Source organism: Pelophylax lessonae, assembly GCF_965119305.1.
Source record: "Pelophylax lessonae genome assembly, chromosome: 7".
Classification (NCBI taxonomy): domain Eukaryota; kingdom Metazoa; phylum Chordata; class Amphibia; order Anura; family Ranidae; genus Pelophylax; species Pelophylax lessonae.
In genome coordinates, this window is record NC_138774.1 from 238,215,336 (window position 1) to 238,234,350 (window position 19,015).

A 19,015-nucleotide genomic window follows, 5' to 3' on the forward strand; every position below is an offset into this window, starting at 1 on the left:
GTGAGTATTGGGCATCCTTGACCTAGTGATGGGGAACTTCTAACGTGGACTGACTTGACTTTTTTTTAGACCAATTTGCCTAAATACAGGGAGTTTTTCCCCAACTGATACTTTTAAATTAAAGCTTGGCAAGCAAAAACATTAACTTTTTTTATTATATACTTTACTCACATAATAACTACCACTTTTTTAATTTTTTTTTAAATTTAATTTAACTGACTTAATTTACCACAATAATGTACAGCAACATTTTTTTTATATATGAATAAGATAACACTTGACTTTTTTTTTTAGACCAATTTGCCTAAATACGCAGTTTTTCCCAACCAATACTTTTTTTGTTTAAAGCTTGACAAGCAAAAACATTTATCTATTTATTATATATTTTACTCACTCATTTATTAAATTTTTAAAAAATTTAATTTAATTTAACTGACTTAATTTACCGCACAGTTAATGTACAGTAAAAAAGAAATTATATATTAATACAACATTTTGAGTGCTATTCTGGAATTTAAAAAAATTACATGGAAAATAATTATTTTTTTTAGAGAGATTTGTACTTTTTTGGACTGTTTACTGTTGACAAAATAGTCATTTGTTTTTGAAATGGTCCGAAAGGTGCTCAGTCTTTTTCGTTATTTCGTTTTCAGGGGCTGATCATCATATTTTTCCATCATTGTCTAAGATAAAAAGGTAAGTATTCATATTCATAGATTTAGGAATGGCATCAGAGAGGAAAGGAATTTCTGATTCAATAGAAACAGCTTTCCTTTGCTCAGACTTCACATGTAGTCTGTTAGATTATATAGGCAGAATGCATTACAGAATATATATTCAGACAGGATATATAACTGTTGGCAGAACAGCGGCTGCATCCAGTGAGATGCAGCCACTTTTTACGTGGGGGCTGGCTGTCATAAGGCAATAGCCACAGTGGGAGATTTGTTTATCAATGCTGTTAGCATGGATAGAGGAATATTTTTTTTTTTCAATTTAGCCTGTACACTGAAAAAAAAAAAAAAAAATACATATGTGTATTGCCAACTGTAGTCTTCCTAACAAAATGAGAGATAGCAAATAAAACCTTGCAGTGGTATTAACCATTGCCAATTCCATTGAAAATATTTTGGCTTTAAAAGGAGTTTGTTAGACAATTGGCTTTACACTGCTTTGGTGGGTTTCAGGTAGTCCTTATGTGCAGGGTGGTGCAAAATCCATTTATTGAGGCAACAATCTGTAAAGAATAATTGAATTAAAAAAAAAAAAAACTAGCAGTCATTGAGAAGTTATTTAAAATCCATTAATTGTCCTTTTTATTTCAAAATATTAGAAGCTTAACTGTAGTTAAAAATAACATTCCAGGGTTTACTACCACTTTAAGATGTTCATAGAAAATAAGGAGCAGTTGGACATGTAGGCACCTGAAAATATGGCCTTTCAGGATGTCGATGAGCACCTCTTCTGCTCCTTTCCATAATAAAAAAAGGAAACCCTTAGCAGAGCCTAGAGGCCCTGTTTCTGTAACAGCCATGCTGGTGCTATAGATACTTGGATGATGCACCCCATTGCTACTGTATTGCATGTACAGTAGCAACTGGACATGGTACTCCTACCTGTCTGAACAATATAGTAGGATCGTCTCATACTTACAGTTAACATACTACACAGTTTAGAACATAAAGAAAATATTGATAAGTTATAGACTGAAGGGGTATGGATTTGTGCTTTGATGTACAACCTCTGCTTGGGTACTAGGTAAGGCTTAATTTATGTGAAGTGTTTTAAGGGGTGCTTGGAATGCATTTCCAGTTCCCTTAAATAGTGGTGTATGGTAATGTATACTCTGTACATACTTTCATGTTCATTGGGTGTGACTTTGCCTCATGTTGGCCCAAATGCTGCATGCTGTGTTCGGACAATGACAGTCGGCTTGTTTGAGATTACGTTTTGAAATTACATATGTGTGATGTGTGTTTTGGTCATTTAAAACATAAAATTACTCCTATAGAAAGCCATGGGTGACGGTGAGCTGTCGGTTTTTGGTGCGGCTGCACCCTTCCTCCGTAAAAGCGAAAAGGAAAGACTGGAGGCCCAGAACAAACCTTTTGATGCCAAGAACACCTGCTTTGTAGATGATCCAAAGGAACTCTACGTAAAAGGTTTGGTCACCGCTCGTGAAGATGGAAAGCTCACAGTCAAGACAGACGATGGGAGGGTAATGATCATATCTTATTTGTATATTAAGCACAGACTGGAAGGGTAATAACATATGCACTAAATCATGTTTATTGAAATTTCAGACTGTTACAGTCAAAGAAAGCCAAGTTTACCCCCAGAATCCTCCCAAGTACGATAAAATTGAAGACATGGCGATGATGACTCATTTGAATGAGGCCTCTGTGCTGTATAACCTCAAAGAACGTTACGCAGCCTGGATGATCTACGTAAGTTTTACTAAATAATTGCGTAACAGAAATTTTTAGGTACAATACAAGAAAGTTTTGTTTATATCTAAAGAATGCAAATTCACAATCAGTCCCTATAAAAAAAAAAACACTCAATGCTTACTTGAGAATTGCATTTTCCGAAAAAAAGAGACTGGACAATATCTACCTAAACCTACCTAACAGTTCTCATAGTGGAGTACACCTCAAAACTACTGCAGGCGACAATTATAGGCAATTTTAAAGCAAAATACATCTTTATTTGGCAGTTCTAAAGGTCTATTTTTCTTTTGGAGCTTACGGAGCTAAGAAGTCCAGAAAAAATAATGTAGGAAAGCTATCTAAACCTATAGCACACCGTTGCTGATCCTGATACTTAGCTTCAATGGATTTTATATTTTGGGGTAAAATATGAATTTTTAGTTTAGGTAACGAGACATTTTAAGAAATCACAGTTGTTTTACAAACTAACATCATATACTTCATAATGTATTACAGACATACTCTGGGCTTTTCTGCGTCACTGTCAACCCCTACAAGTGGTTGCCAGTGTACAACCCTGAGGTTGTTGCCGGCTACAGAGGCAAGAAGCGAATGGAAGCCCCACCACACATCTTCTCCATCTCTGATAACGCTTATCAGTTTATGCTTACAGGTACGGGTCTTTGAAATGTTTCTTTGATATTTTCAGGAGCCACATACATTGTTTAATCTGTTTAAATACACATTTGCATTTGACAGATCGTGAAAATCAGTCTGTCCTGATTACTGGAGAATCTGGTGCCGGAAAGACTGTCAACACCAAGCGTGTCATCCAGTACTTTGCAACAATTGCAGCTATTGGTGACTCTGGTAAGAAGAAGGAGCTAAGCAACAGCATGCAGGTAAATATAACTGAAGTGCATACATTTCTAAAAGTCCCTATTGATACTTTTGATTAGATCCCCTAATTCATACTGCCTGTAGCAAACTACTAGAATAATTATCCAACCATATTTTAATAAATCAACATTGCGGGTCCCACCCTTTTTGATAGGAAAACACCTGTACAGAATGTTGGGTTAATGGTATATAAATAAAATCAGTCTATGCTTACATTTTTAGGGTAATCTGGAAGATCAAATCATCCAGGCTAACCCTCTGCTGGAAGCCTTCGGTAATGCCAAGACTGTAAGAAATGACAACTCTTCTCGTTTTGTAAGTATATATGAGATCTATAGGTTCATTAATTACTCATCTCTAGGAACCCATATTCCATTAACTCCTTTCTAATCTTCTCTTGTCATGTTTAGGGTAAATTCATCAGAATCCACTTTGGTACCACTGGAAAACTGGCTTCAGCTGATATTGAAACATGTAAGACGCAACCGTCCAAGTTCTTCTCATTTCCTAGTTTCTCACATAAATTCATATAATTAATACTATGCAATTTTATAGATTTGCTAGAGAAGTCCAGAGTAACATTCCAGCTGTCAGCTGAAAGAAGCTACCACATTTTCTACCAGATCTTGACAAACAAGAGACCAGAAGTTGTTGGTACGGTCATATTTCTTTTCAGATAATAGGCAGAGAAATGAGAAATGCAAAACATAAAACATGTGTAACTGAATGTAGAACTTATCATTCTATACAATGTTGTTTGTGTTTAGAGATGCTTCTTGTTACCACCAACCCATACGACTACCCTTCAATCAGCCAGGGTGAAATTGCTGTGAAGAGTATTGATGATGAAGAGGAGTTGATGGCCACAGATGTAAGTTGTTGAAATCTTGGAAAAAAAAACTTTTTCAGTTTTACACAGATTGTACAATTTCTACAGATGTACAGAATGTGTTTCTAGGCACTAAATAACCAGAGCTATTTTTTCCAACAGACTGCCATTGACATCCTGGGATTCACCCCAGAAGAAAAGGTCGGCATCTACAAGTTGACTGGTGCAGTCATGCATCACGGCAACATGAAGTTCAAGCAGAAGCAGAGGGAGGAGCAGGCCGAGCCAGATGGCACTGAGGGTTTGTCTTTTGTTTTTAAAACTATTTTATGATTTTTTTTCCATCTATGCCATTTTAGGATTTATTTCATACTATATGTCTTATCTCCAGTTGCTGACAAGATTGCTTATCTGATGGGTTACAACTCTGCTGATTTGCTGAAGGCTTTGTGCTACCCCAGAGTAAAGGTCGGCAATGAGTTTGTCACCAAGGGACAAACTGTACCTCAGGTATGATAAAATCAAGAAATAAAATAACCACATACTCAAAGATAACTATGTTTTCTATAATGTATTAACACATGATTTTTTCTCTCCTCTTTAGGTCAACAACTCTGTTGGTGCCCTCTGCAAGTCCGTTTTTGAAAAACTCTTCTTGTGGATGGTCACTCGTATCAACCAGCAGCTTGACACCAAGCAGCCAAGACAGTACTTTATTGGTGTGCTGGATATTGCTGGATTTGAAATCTTTGATGTAAGTTCTTGAACAGTTCAAACTTTGTCTGCCTTTGAAAGCAAAGGACCATTTCTCATTTCTTTATTTTACATACAGTATAACAGCTTGGAACAGCTCTGTATCAACTTTACCAATGAGAAGTTGCAGCAGTTCTTCAACCACCACATGTTCGTCCTGGAGCAAGAGGAATACAAGAAGGAAGGTATTGACTGGGAGTTCATTGACTTTGGTATGGACTTGGCTGCCTGCATTGAGCTTATTGAGAAGGTAATTTCACATGTGGAAAAGTTATTATGAAACCAAAAATGTAGAATTATGTGTTGTGACAGATTTAAAGTAACACTTATCATTTATTATCAGCCTATGGGCATCTTCTCCATCCTTGAAGAGGAGTGCATGTTCCCCAAGGCCACTGACACATCCTTCAAAAACAAGCTGTATGAGCAGCATCTTGGCAAGTGCAAGAACTTTGAGAAGCCCAAACCTGGCAAAGGAAAGGCTGAGGCTCACTTCTCTCTTGTGCACTATGCTGGTACTGTGGATTACAACATCTCTGGCTGGCTTGACAAGAATAAGGATCCATTGAATGAATCTGTTATCCAGCTGTACCAGAAATCTTCAATGAAACTGCTGTCCTTGCTGTACTCCACCTTCAATGCTGGTGATGGTGAGGAGCTTGCTTATTCCTTTGTATTTTAAGCTTCTTTTTTTTTACTTTTACATTTAGATTAAGATCTGTGATGACTCTTCCATTGTGTTTTATATACAGATGCTGGCACTGGTGGCAAAGGAGGAAAGAAGAAGAAGGGATCCTCCTTCCAGACTGTGTCTGCTCTTTTCAGAGTTAGTATGACCTTTAAATTTGCATAAAGACTTACAGAATTTCTGCCGTAGCTATAGGAAAACTCTATTTGTTCATAGAAAGTAAAGGTTTTAGCAACTTGGCATTCATGGCCAGTCAGATAGCTTTCTAAAATGCAGTAAATCTTAATTTATATTGTATGTGTTATAGGAAAACTTGAACAAACTGATGACCAACTTGAGAAGCACTCACCCTCACTTTGTGCGTTGTCTGATCCCCAATGAGACCAAAACTCCAGGTACAATCAAATAAATAATAATTATCTCCATTCTGCAAAGACCAAACATAAAGAAGGTACTATAGTTGTTTTGGTAACTTCTGACATTTATGATTTCTAATGTTATTGATTCCCAGGTATCATGGAGAACCACCTGATCATTCACCAGCTGAGATGTAACGGTGTACTGGAGGGTATCAGAATCTGCAGAAAGGGATTCCCCAGCAGAATAATCTATGGTGACTTTAAGCAACGGTAAATTCGAATGCATATTGCACATGTTAAAAAAGGGTAGATGATTGCATTAGAGTTATGGTTTGAGCAAACTATTTATTCAAATGCTTGCAAACCACTGACAATTTCTTCTTGCTAACATTTTTTTTTTCTTTACTAAAGTTACAAGGTGCTGAACGCCAGTGCAATCCCAGATGGTCAGTTTATTGACAGCAAGAAAGCATCAGAGAAACTCTTGGGTTCTATTGATGTTGACCACACTCAGTACAAATTTGGCCACACCAAGGTATGATAGCAGCAAATCCCAGAGAGCAGTAAATCTAACATTTTTTAATATTTTTCATTTAAAATGACTATTTTGTTTTTTGAAGGTATTCTTCAAAGCTGGTCTCCTGGGTACATTGGAAGAGATGAGAGATGAAAAGTTGGCACAACTTATCACTCGTACTCAGGCTCTTTGCAGAGGTTTCTTGATGAGAATTGAGTTCAAGAAGATGATGGAAAGAAGGTAAAAATGATTTTCTACTCACAAAAGTATACTAGTAATGATAGCTAAAAAGGCTAAACAAAATTTTTGATAATAGACATATTTACCTGATATGTGACATTTCTTAAACAGGGAAGCCATATTCATCATCCAATACAATGTCAGATCATTCATGAATGTCAAACACTGGCCATGGATGAAACTGTATTTTAAGATTAAGCCTCTCCTGAAGAGTGCAGAAACTGAGAAAGAGATGGCAAATATGAAAGAGGAATTTGAAAAGACCAAGGAAGCTCTGGTAAAGTCAGAGGCAAAGAAGAAAGAGCTAGAGCAGAAAATGATTTCTCTGCTGCAGGAGAAGAATGACCTAGTGCTCCAAGTCCAGTCGGTATGTAAAATTAAACTGTGATATTTTAAAAAAATAAAGTAAAAGTTATGTTACAAAAAAGTTTCCCATTACCCAAAAATTTTTAAGCTCCCTAACATTTAATGATTTTCACCAGGAATCTGAGACTTTGGCTGATGCTGAGGAGAGATGTGAAGGTCTCATCAAGAACAAGATTCAACTGGAATCAAAGCTCAAGGAACTCAATGAGAGACTTGAAGATGAAGAAGAAAGCAATGCTGAGCTGACAGCCAAGAAAAGGAAATTGGAAGATGAATGCTCAGAGCTGAAAAAAGACATTGATGATTTGGAACTTACCCTGGCCAAAGTAGAGAAGGAAAAGCATGCCACAGAAAACAAGGTAAATCCAGTTGAGGTTAATTGCTCGACTTGTAATTCACCACAAAAACTTTCAGACTGATATTTTGTACTTTATCTTAAGGTGAAAAACCTTACTGAAGAATTGGCATCACTCGATGAAAATGTCTCCAAACTCACCAAAGAGAAGAAAGCTCTTCAGGAGGCTCATCAGCAAACTCTTGATGATCTGCAGGCTGAGGAAGACAAAGTCAGCTCCTTAACCAAGGCCAAGACAAAGCTAGAACAGCAAGTTGATGACGTAAGATTCATAGAAACACATTGTTATACTTCCTACACATTTTATACATTTTTATATAGCTTAAATAAAAAATGTCTTACTAACATAGCTTGAAGGCTCCCTGGAACAAGAAAAGAAGCTTCGTCTTGACTTGGAAAGGGCAAAGAGAAAGCTGGAAGGTGACCTGAAACTAACCCAGGAAACAGTACTAGACCTTGAAAATGACAAGCAGCAAGCTGATGAAAAATTAAAGAAGTATGTATTTTTTTATTTAAAGATAAATACATTTGAGTATGCTTGTATAGCATCATATAACCTTTATTATTTGTTATACAATCATAGGAAAGACTTTGAAATCAACCAACTCCAAACAAAGATTGAGGATGAACAGTCCCTGGGATCTCAGCTACAGAAGAAGATCAAAGAACTTCAGGTATAGTGCTTTTGGCATTTTTTTTATATCAATGAAGTAAAAAATAGGGCAAATGTTTATTTTAATAGGGATTCATATTTTGTTGATAAGGTTTTTAGAAACCTTTTTAGAATAAAAATCTGAATACAAATTGGCCTAAAATTATGAAAAAATTAGATTTTTTTATTTTTTTATTGGGAATGTTATATAGCAGAAAGTAAAAAATATATATATATTTTTTTAGAATTTTCGCTCATTTTTTGTTTATAGCGCAAAAAATTTAAATTGCACAGGTGATCAAATACCATCATAAGAAAAAAGAAAGCTCTATTTGTGGGAAAAAAGAACATTGATTTTATTAGGGTGCAGCTTTACACGACCGCGCAATTGTCAGTTAAAGTAACGCAGTGCTGTATCATAAAAAATGGCCTGGTCATTAAGGGTGAAAACCTTCCATCCAGAAGTGGTTATTGGGTCACCCATAGTTTGACAGAAGGCCAGTTGTGTTTTAAAATACATTATCTAGTAAATCAAAATAATTCTCTTGGGTTTTTAGGCTCGCATTGAAGAACTTGAGGAGGAAATTGAAGCGGAGAGGGCAGCTCGGGCCAAGATTGAGAAACAGAGAGCTGATCTCTCTAGAGAACTTGAAGAAATCAGTGAAAGACTTGAAGAAGCTGGTGGTGCAACATCTGCCCAGATTGAGGTGAACAAGAAGCGTGAAGCTGAATTCCAGAAACTGAGACGTGACTTGGAAGAAGCCACTCTTCAGCATGAAGCCACTGCTTCTGCTCTGCGCAAGAAGCATGCTGACAGTGTTGCTGAGCTTGGGGAACAGATTGACAACCTGCAGCGTGTTAAACAAAAGCTGGAGAAAGAGAAGAGTGAACTGAAGATGGAGATTGATGACCTTGCAAGCAACCTGGAAAACGTCTCCAAATCCAAGGTAAGCTAATCTCTAAGATACATTAACTATGCTTTTTTCCCTTAAGAATTCAATTAAACATTACTAACTATTCCAACAGGCCAACCTTGAGAAAGTCAGCCGTGTTCTTGAGGACCAACTCAGTGAAATTAAGTCTAAGGATGATGAACACCTGCGTCAACTTAATGATTTTTCTGCCCAGAGAGCTCGTTTGCAGACAGAAAATGGTAATTATGACCAAAAAATCCATAGTAGCAAAAAAGTAAATAAACTTGACATATGTAAATTTTTTAAACAGACAGCTTACCAGTAAAATGAATTTTAAATAATTGAATGTTCTATATCTGGTTATATGCTATATCAATATAAAATACATAACAGTTCAACCAGTCCTATTTAGCACAGTTTATTAGTGTCCAACCCTAAGCCTTTGTAGCCTCAAGTGTCCATGTGCCTTTTTAAGGACCCAGGTAGTAATTTTTTTCTGTTCTTGAAACCAAAATATATGGATCTTCATAGTCTGGGAATATATAGATCTTTTCAGAGTCTGGGGAAAAAAAAGAAGTTCAAAATACTTTTGCACAGATAAGGGTTTTCTTTTTCAAAGTTCTATGTAGTTTTTAAAATATCTCCTATTTTGCAAAACCTTGCAACATCACATTATATGTACTTTTAGGTGAGCTGTCTCGTCAGGTTGAGGAGAAAGAATCTCTGATCTCTCAGCTCTCCAGAGGAAAGCAGGGCTTCACACAGCAAGTTGAGGAACTCAAGAGACAACTTGAAGAAGAATCAAAGGTGCATTAATGTTGCCTTTATAACTTCAGTAGTACAGAATAAAATACAGTGTGTTCATGATTTATGTTGCCTTTATAACTTCAGTAGTATAGAATAAAATATACAGTAGTGTGTTCAAGATTTCAACAAACACCTACTTTCATATTCTAGGCCAAGAACGCCCTTGCTCATGCCCTGCAATCTTCCCGCCATGATAACGACTTGCTCCGTGAGCAATATGAGGAGGAACAAGAAGCCAAAGCTGAACTCCAGCGTTCTCTGTCCAAAGCTAATGGTGAAGTTGCCCAGTGGAGGACCAAATATGAAACTGATGCCATTCAGCGCACAGAGGAGCTGGAAGAAGCCAAGTATGTTGATATTATTGAAATCCAATTAGTATGTAAATGCTGAACAATTATAGAAAAATAGTCCTCTGTTTCATACCTTTCCTTGCATTACAGGAAGAAGTTGGCTCAGCGTTTGCAGGATGCTGAGGAACAAGTGGAGGCTGTGAACTCCAAGTGTGGCTCTTTGGAAAAGACCAAGCAGAGGTTGCAATCTGAGGTGGAGGACCTCATGGTTGATGTTGAGAGAGCAAATAGTGCAGCAGCTGCTCTCGACAAGAAGCAGAGGAACTTTGATAAGGTAAATGTGTAAGCACATTGTTGTGGAAAAATAACTTGCTATTGAGCTATCCAGAATCTTTAAAACTTATGATTTAACAGGTCCTGGTAGAGTGGAAGCAGAAGTATGAGGAGGGTCAGGCTGAACTAGAGGCTGCACAGAAAGAGGCTCGTAGCCTGAGCACTGAAATCTTCAAGTTGAAGAACTCATATGAAGAGGCTCTGGAGCAAGTTGAAACCCTGAAACGCGAAAACAAAAACTTGCAACGTAGGTTTTTTATTAAACTCAAGGTTTCTGACTGTATTTTTTAATGAAAGATCCTAAATAATTATTTTACGGATTAATATGCTTTCCAGTGACCAGTTATGGCTTTAACAAGTATTTGCCATGTTTGAAAACAATGAAGATCTGAAAGCATAAAACATAAACCGGTTCCAAGGTCAGCTTTGCATAAGTTCTTTGGTTTTACCTTTTCAGAGGAGATCTCAGATCTGACTGAACAGATTGGTGAGAGCGGAAAGTCCATCAATGAACTGGAGAAGGCCAGGAAGCAGGTTGAACAGGAAAAGAGTGACCTTCAGGCTGCTCTGGAGGAAGCCGAGGTATAACTATAGCATCTAAAATACACATACAGTAAAGGATAGTTTAGCCTTAGAATACTCATTCCAAATTAAGTGTATAGTAAGTATTCCCAAATATTAAATATGCTCCTTAATTAAAGGGATCATTGGAACATGAAGAAGCCAAGATCCTCCGTGTCCAGCTTGAGCTGAACCAGATCAAATCTGAGGTGGACAGGAAGATTGCAGAGAAGGATGAGGAAATTGAACAGCTAAAGAGAAACAGCCAAAGAGCTATCGACACCCTGCAGAGCACACTGGACTCTGAAATCAGGAGCAGAAATGATGCTCTGAGACTGAAGAAGAAGATGGAAGGAGATTTGAATGAACTTGAGATCCAACTCAGCCATGCCAACCGCCAGGCTGCAGAGGCACAGAAACAGCTCAGAAATGTGCAAGGACAACTAAAGGTATTTTTACCAATAAAACAGCATCAGTGTACTGGAGCTCTGGTTTTGAATTAGATACAAATATATGCCTTTTTTGATCTAGGATACCCAGCTTCACTTGGATGATGCTGTGAGGGGACAGGAGGACTTGAAGGAACAGGTTGCTGTAATTGAACGCAGAAATAATCTGCAACAAGCTGAGATTGAAGAGATAAGGGCTGCTCTGGAACAGACAGAGAGATCTCGCAAGTTGGCAGAACAGGAACTTCTGGATGCCAGTGAACGTCTGCAGCTCCTGCACTCCCAGGTAGGATCTGTTCCTGACTATCACTGGATATATACTTATAATTATATATCTAAAACACAATAGATACTAAATATTTGTTGTACCCCAGAACACCAGCCTCATCAACAACAAGAAGAAGCAGGAAAGTGACATTTCCCAACTCCAGAATGAAGTAGAGGAAGCTGTCCAGGAAGCCAGAAATGCTGAAGAGAAAGCCAAGAAGGCCATCACTGATGTATGTAACCGGTCCTGCAAACTAAAAGCTCATATTTGAAATCGACAAATATACCAACTTACTGAGTTTCTGATTTATTCAAGGCTGCACTCATGGCAGAGGAGCTGAAGAAGGAGCAGGACACCAGTGCCCACTTAGAGAGGATGAAGAAGAACCTTGAACAGACTGTGAAGGACCTGCAGCACCGCCTGGATGAAGCTGAACAGCTCGCACTGAAGGGTGGCAAGAAGCAACTACAGAAACTGGAGTCCAGAGTAAGTATATTTAAAATGTTTGTTTTAGAAAATGTTTTATAACTAATAGAGCTTAGCGAAAAAAATAGCTAATAACTAAAATGTTCCTCACAGGTTCGTGAACTGGAGAATGAGTTGGAAAATGAACAGAAACGTGGTGTTGAGGCAATCAAAGGTGTTCGCAAATATGAGAGGAGAGTGAAGGAACTGAGCTACCAGGTAAACAGGAGTTAAAGAAAGTTAGCGTTTCATTCACATTACATTCGCATAACATTTGCAGTCATTTCCTTACTGTTATAAAACATTTGATTAGTATACTATTGGCCCTTCTAAAATGTAATACATCATTTTAAGTTACAGGTGGTTTTATTAATCAAAATATATAGTTGATATTAAAAAAATAACATTAATTTTCTTTTACAGACTGAGGAAGATAGGAAGAACACCCTGAGACTCCAGGACTTGGTTGACAAACTGCAGCTAAAGGTCAAGGCCTACAAGAGACAGGCTGAGGAATCTGTAAGTCATTTGTTTAGCAAATATTGCTGCCTTTCAGGAGAATCTTTTAATTTGGTTATTAGGTTCTTGGTTGGCTTTCTAATTAAAAATTTGATTTGACTAATGATGCCTTTTAATTTTTGTTCAGGAGGAACAAGCCACTGCTCACCTGAGCCGCTTCAGGAAGGTCCAACATGAGCTTGAGGAAGCTGAAGAGAGAGCTGACATTGCTGAATCCCAAGTCAACAAACTCAGGGCTAAGAGCCGCGATGTTGGTGGAAAGGTAAAAATTTCAACATGTTTCTCTTTACATTTATCTAAATATTACATTTCATCATGTAGTATTTCATCATGATGAATCATCTTAATTCTAAACGATACTATAAATTTAACTATACAACTAATTTTCTTCATATTAGGCTTGTGATAGAAATTAATATATGCGTTCATGTCTTTTTTTACTACAGAAAGAAAGCGAAGAGTGAAGATGGTGAATAACAGCAGACTGAGGAACTCTCACAATGGGACTTTCTTAATCTGAGACCTACCCCCTCCCCTTATTTATCTAATGAATAAATTTCATACTTGATGCTTGTAAAATGTTGTTGTGTCTTCTGTATTGTAAGCAATCTATCACAAAAAATGAATCTACCTACCTTGAATAATGTCTAGAGTCACCTGGTATGCATCAGTCACCAGGTTCCTAACTACTATTGTACCTGCAGCAGACTCATATGCCAAAATTATATCATAAGTGAGGGATTAGCTCGGTGGCGGGTGTGGATGACCCCTTGGGGGGGTTCGTTACACAGGGAGATAGCCGAGGATTGGTCGAAAACAACAATCTATGGTTTATTCTTCCAATTATCTTCAAACACGTACATGCATCAAAAACAGCATAAATAAAAACAAACAAATTAAATCCTGGCCGCTGTGGGCACACCTTCACACACACAGGAACCTATCTATGGAGTCTGTCCCAACCTACTGCTGGGCAGACACTGCTGATCATACAGCAGACACTCAATAGTCCATTGGTTTTTCTTCACACAGAAAAAGTTCATCACCTCACCTTTAGAAGTCTCTCAGCTGGCTGCTCTCCTCAGCTCACACAGCCTCAGGAGGCAGCAATCAGTAATAATCCTCTGGATTACTTATAGAGGTCTTAATTGCCTCATCCTGAACAGCTGAAGCCTTTTCAACATCCTTACACCTTTCTGGCTACCTCTGCAGCCGACACCCTATAGTAATTGGTGAATTTTCTAAACCAGGTGGTAATGTATCTCCTGTCTGTAACAACATCCACAGATTTACCTGACTTCCTGTCACACATAATATCACAAGCAACTGACTGTGTTCTACAGCAAACCATTTAGAACCAGTGCCTTCAGTCTAATTAAGGAACTTACAATAAAATAGTTAGCAATTTGCTTTATTAAATCAATCATCTATCAAGTTGTTGCAGTTCTCCCAATGACAAACCAGATCAACAAATAAATTATATCTGGTAATAGACATAGGTTTTCATGTATGCATTAAGCGGCTGGCCAAATATTAATATTGGATACTATTGCAAGCACATCAATGCCAACATCTACAGCTTTAAGCACTGAGTGTATTCATTTCCTATACTTGGCAAGTTAAAAAAGGTCAATTTGCACCAACGCTTATAGGAAGGCAGTGGACACCAACAGCTTTATGCATTCATACAGCCGCCATACGTTTTTTTTTATAATGTACTGAAAAGCCAATATATTAGATGACAGAGAAAGCGCACTTGTAAGGACTTTAATAGTAAAGCTGAGGTTCTTTTTTTTTTTTGTTTTTTTTTTTAACTCTTTTTATTGAACTTTTAAACATGGTACAAACATGAAACTTGTAAAGTGACAACGCAAAAAGAAATAAAAATAAAAAGTAAGAAAAAAACATAAAAGAGTCATGCAACGGCACAAGTGAGAAAAGCCAACTACATTTCCACATAAGAATTATTTTCTTTTCATAATAGTACTATATGCAACCGACTATGGCATCCAGATATACAATCAACTCTTCACAGATGAATCCCACATGTAATACTGACTGATACCTATCTCCAATCAAATTATAAACCTGAAGCACTACATGCACTCTTATGGTATTGATAAACGATTGAACCGCATATTCAAAGAGAGACAGCTCTCACTCTGATGCAGTAGATGCATCATTTACCCAGCCTGTCCACACTTTGTCAGATTTTGCAGGTACCCCTCTACTGGCATATGCAGCCTTATAAAGAAAGCTGAGGTTCTTACCAAACTATTTTTTGTAGAAGGGTAGTTCATAGTTAAATATTTACAGGGCTTTTTTTCTAAATGAATAGATGCAGGAACTCCCCCTTTGTGAGTCAATGCTTGTCTCCGTCCCTATCCACCTCTGAGTAACTGTTCTTGATTCCACCCCCACCCAGCAGTAAAATAGACCCCCTGCAGCAAGCAACAATAGAGCATCTCCAGCAACAATGGACCCCTACAAAAAATGCCACCTCAGCAACAAAAGACCTTGAGCAGCAACAATAGATTTCCCAACAGCCAGCATCAATAGACCCCTCCCTCAACATCAAATCCCTTCCAGCAACAATTGACCCCTAACAACATAAGCCCACCCCCCAGCAAACCAGCAACAATAGACCTCCCCAGCAACAATAGACCTCAATGCAAAACTAGATCCCCTCCAGCAACAATAGACCCCCCAGCAGTCAGCATCAATTGAAACCCCAGTACACCCCAGTACCCCTTACCATTACATACAATACATTCAGTGCTGGAGGTGCCGGGAAACTGCGTTCCCCCGCGTTCCCGCTGAAAAAAAGCCCTGTATATTTATGGCAATTTTCCACTGCAAGTACCGGCTCGGCTCTACTCGGCCCTGCTTGGCCCGGTTTGCTTTTCCACTGCTGGTACCGCATGGTACGGTGTTGGAACGGTTCGGTACGGTACGATATGGTTTGTTTTTCCACTAAAGTAGTACTAAAGTTAAGTGGGTGGGATAACAATGGGGTGGGTGGGATTCTCTGACCAATCAGTGGCTAGTAGTGACTGCATGCAAAGGATTGTGGGATATGGTACCAGTTTGGTACCTGTTGGAACCACAATCGAGTAGGTACTGTTTTTTTCAGAGCCGTACCGTACTGTTCGGTTCCATGCAGTGGAAAAGCGCCGCCGTACCGTACCGTACCGTACCGAACCGTTCCTACACTATACCATGCGATACCAGCAGTGGAAAAGCACAAAAGCGTGCCGAACCGTTCGGTTCCATGCAGTGGAAAAGATAGTTAGTCAGATTAAAAAAAAAGACACATGTCCATTCAGTTCAACCAATAGAAAAAAACTAACAAAAAGAAAACCTCCATATACGTACACAATCCTTTACCCACAGTTGATCCAGAAGCATGCAAAAAACAAAAAAAAAAAACAAAAAAAAAAAATGTGTGTTCCCCCACATTTGTATTTTGGAGTTACTTTTATGAACATGCTACAAAAAAAGGTGATTTTAACTGGACGAGCGGGTGATAAGACTTTCTTTGCTACTTAAAGCATGAACAAATGGGAGAAAACAGTCCTTTCTGATCCCCCAGGAGGCAATCAGATATTCTCTGGATCAACTACCCCTGGAGTACAGGGTAGGTGAGAAGCTTAGATAGATTGAATGAGATAGATTCAACAGATTGATTGATAGAAAGAATCAACTGGTCCATATAATCTATGGCCACTGCAAAAAGAAGAAAGAACCCTCCTCACACCTGGCAAGGTACCTCTTCCAAAGAAGATTGGCCAAAGGAAAATGTCCACCCCACATCTTTCCTCTAAATAAATATATAAATAGCATGAAAATGAAAACTGTAATTCCTCTGGAGTATGTTCAAATACCTGATGGTTACTGGAATTTCTGGTGTTCTCCCGCCTACAGGATAAAATTATACTGCCCAAACAGTAGCGATTATTTCTGGCTTTCTTCCTTTTTATTGTAAATATATCAATATTTCAGTATGTCATTTCCTTTTTGAATTCTATATACTACCCACCTAGGGATATTCATCATACAGTTCTGTGTGTTAAACTATGAATTCATAACTCCTAGATCAGCCATTCTCAACCTTGTTACCCCAGAGGAAAGACATTTTCAGGTCTCACAGAACAGAACTCTTGCTAAAACCAATTCATTGGGGTTCAATGGTAAAAATGCCTCTTACATTGGTGGTCAGTAGGAAGAATGGCACCCTTACAGACAGAAAAAAATATCATTGGTGCCATGCTGCTGGCTTTGGTCTTGGAATTACGCAGGCAACATCAAATAGGAGAGCAACCGGCCACAGCTCGAGGAACCACAAGCAACCTTTGGAGAAACCCTGGTTGAGAATGGTTATCCTATAGAGCATATTGCATTATTACTAGTGCCTGTATGCTTCATCATAGATTCCCTTCCAGAGATTGCATTGTGTGGCTTTGCCCTCATGATCTCTGTAATTGCAGTGGTTGGCTGACAGAGAACAAGATAGCCAATCTGACTGCATGTAGATTAGGGTAAATGTATGGAGGCTCTCACATCTGCCATAGGCAAGGGCAAGCCTCATTGCCAGCAACTGAGATCTATCTGTGTGTGTGGTGTATATAGCAAACCAGTCAGCTGACAAAACTGCAGGTGGTGGCAAGCTACCCTGACTTGTATGTCTAGCATGTGTTGGCAGTTGAAAAGGTGAAACTGCACGAAGATGTTAGCTTACATGATAGCTCGAGGAATCTCAGTAGCATGTGTGAGCAACTAGCTGTTGACTGCATTGATATGTATGCCAGATTAGTGTGTGCCTGTGTGTCCAGCCAGCTGGATTTGGGTTAGTCTCCCTCTTGTGGTGGCTCGTGATATTGCAGGGTATGAAAACTGTTTCACAGCCTTGTTCTATCTCTCTCCTTCCCCAAACAAGGTTCTTGCCCTGGTTAGCAAGTCGCTTTTTGGCGTGATCCCATGACACATGTATTCAAATGAGTATTATGAAACATTCTCCACTATTTATGTGGTGGTTGTTCAAATCGTTAAAAAAAAAAAAAAACAACAATATTTAATTGGGAAACTATGTGGCAAATGAGTTTTAACTCAGCCATGGAAGGTTTTACCCCCTTAAAGACCAGGCCATTTTTTGTGATATGGCACCAGCAATCAGCAGGATCAGGGAGGTGCGGGGGCTGGTCTGTTCGTAACATAAATATGGGTGTAGCATGTAACATGTTACGAAAGGTGAACTTATCCTTTAATGTTGATAATTGTAAAGTTATGCACATGGGGGCTAAAAACATGCATACATCATATATACTATATATAATGAACTTGGTGTACAGTTATTCACTTTCAGGTCATTACAGAGGACAAGGGGACCTCCACATACGGAAAGGTTTCTTTGCAGTAAGAGCTGTGAAAATGTGGAATAGACTCCGTCAAGAACTAGTTCTTGCCAGCTTAGGAGATTGTTTTAAAAAATGCATTTCTAAATGAATTTCTGGATGCAATTCTAAATGCAAAAGATATATTTTGATTTTTGCTATCCTTTGGATCAACTATGGGTATAGGATAGTGTATATGGAGGTTTTCTATTTTGGCGCTTTTCCACTGCATGGAACCGTACCGGTTCGGCCCGCTTTTGTGCTTTTCCACTGCGGTACCGCATGGTATAGGGTCGGAACGGTTCGGTACGGTACGGTATAGGTTTGATTTCCACTGCATGGAACCGAACGGTACGGTACGGCTCTGAAAAAACAGTACCTACTCGATTGTGGTTCCAACAGGTACCAAACTGGTACCATATCCCACAATCCTTTGCATGCAGTCACTACTAGCCACTGATTGGTCAGAGAATCACACCCACCCCGTTGTTATCCCACCCACTTAACTTTTGTACTACTTTAGTGGAAAAGCAAACCTATACCGTACCGTACCGAACCGTTCCGACACTATACCATGCGGTACCACAGTGGAAAAGCAAACCGGGCCAAGCAGGGCCGAGTAGAGCCGAGCCGGTACTAGCCGGTACTTGCAGTGGAAAAGTGCCATTAGTGTGTGCGTTTTTTTTTTTTTTTATAGGTTGAACTTAAATGGACTAACTATAGGCGCTTTTCCACTGCATGGAACCGAACGGTTCGGCACGCTTTTGTGCTTTTCCACTGCTGGTACCGCATGGTATAGTGTCGGAACGGTTCGGTACGGTACGGTACGACTGCGCTTTTCCACTGCATGGAACCGAACGGTACGGCTCTGAAAAAACAGTACCTACTCGATTGTGGTTCCAACAGGTACCAAACTGGTACCATATCCCAC

General features: G+C 38.7%; 1 protein-coding gene across 1 annotated transcript; it reads left to right on the plus strand.

The window, feature by feature from the left end:
* Positions 1–2,017: 2,017 nt before the first annotated feature.
* Positions 2,018–13,158, plus strand: LOC309560607 (myosin heavy chain, skeletal muscle, adult-like; the record flags this gene model as incomplete). Its single annotated transcript, XM_082264232.1, has 38 exons — positions 2,018–2,218; positions 2,304–2,447; positions 2,946–3,102; positions 3,189–3,331; positions 3,552–3,644; positions 3,740–3,803; positions 3,885–3,983; positions 4,097–4,200; positions 4,321–4,459; positions 4,550–4,668; positions 4,763–4,912; positions 4,991–5,161; positions 5,255–5,561; positions 5,664–5,737; positions 5,907–5,994; positions 6,111–6,228; positions 6,370–6,493; positions 6,579–6,715; positions 6,827–7,082; positions 7,198–7,440; positions 7,522–7,698; positions 7,787–7,932; positions 8,020–8,110; positions 8,646–9,035; positions 9,115–9,241; positions 9,691–9,809; positions 9,960–10,156; positions 10,250–10,433; positions 10,514–10,679; positions 10,890–11,014; positions 11,134–11,442; positions 11,525–11,728; positions 11,817–11,942; positions 12,026–12,196; positions 12,290–12,394; positions 12,599–12,694; positions 12,822–12,956; positions 13,141–13,158. 38 exons carry the CDS (start codon positions 2,018–2,020, stop codon positions 13,156–13,158), a joined length of 5,817 nt encoding a protein of 1,938 aa, XP_082120358.1.
* Positions 13,159–19,015: the final 5,857 nt, after the last annotated feature.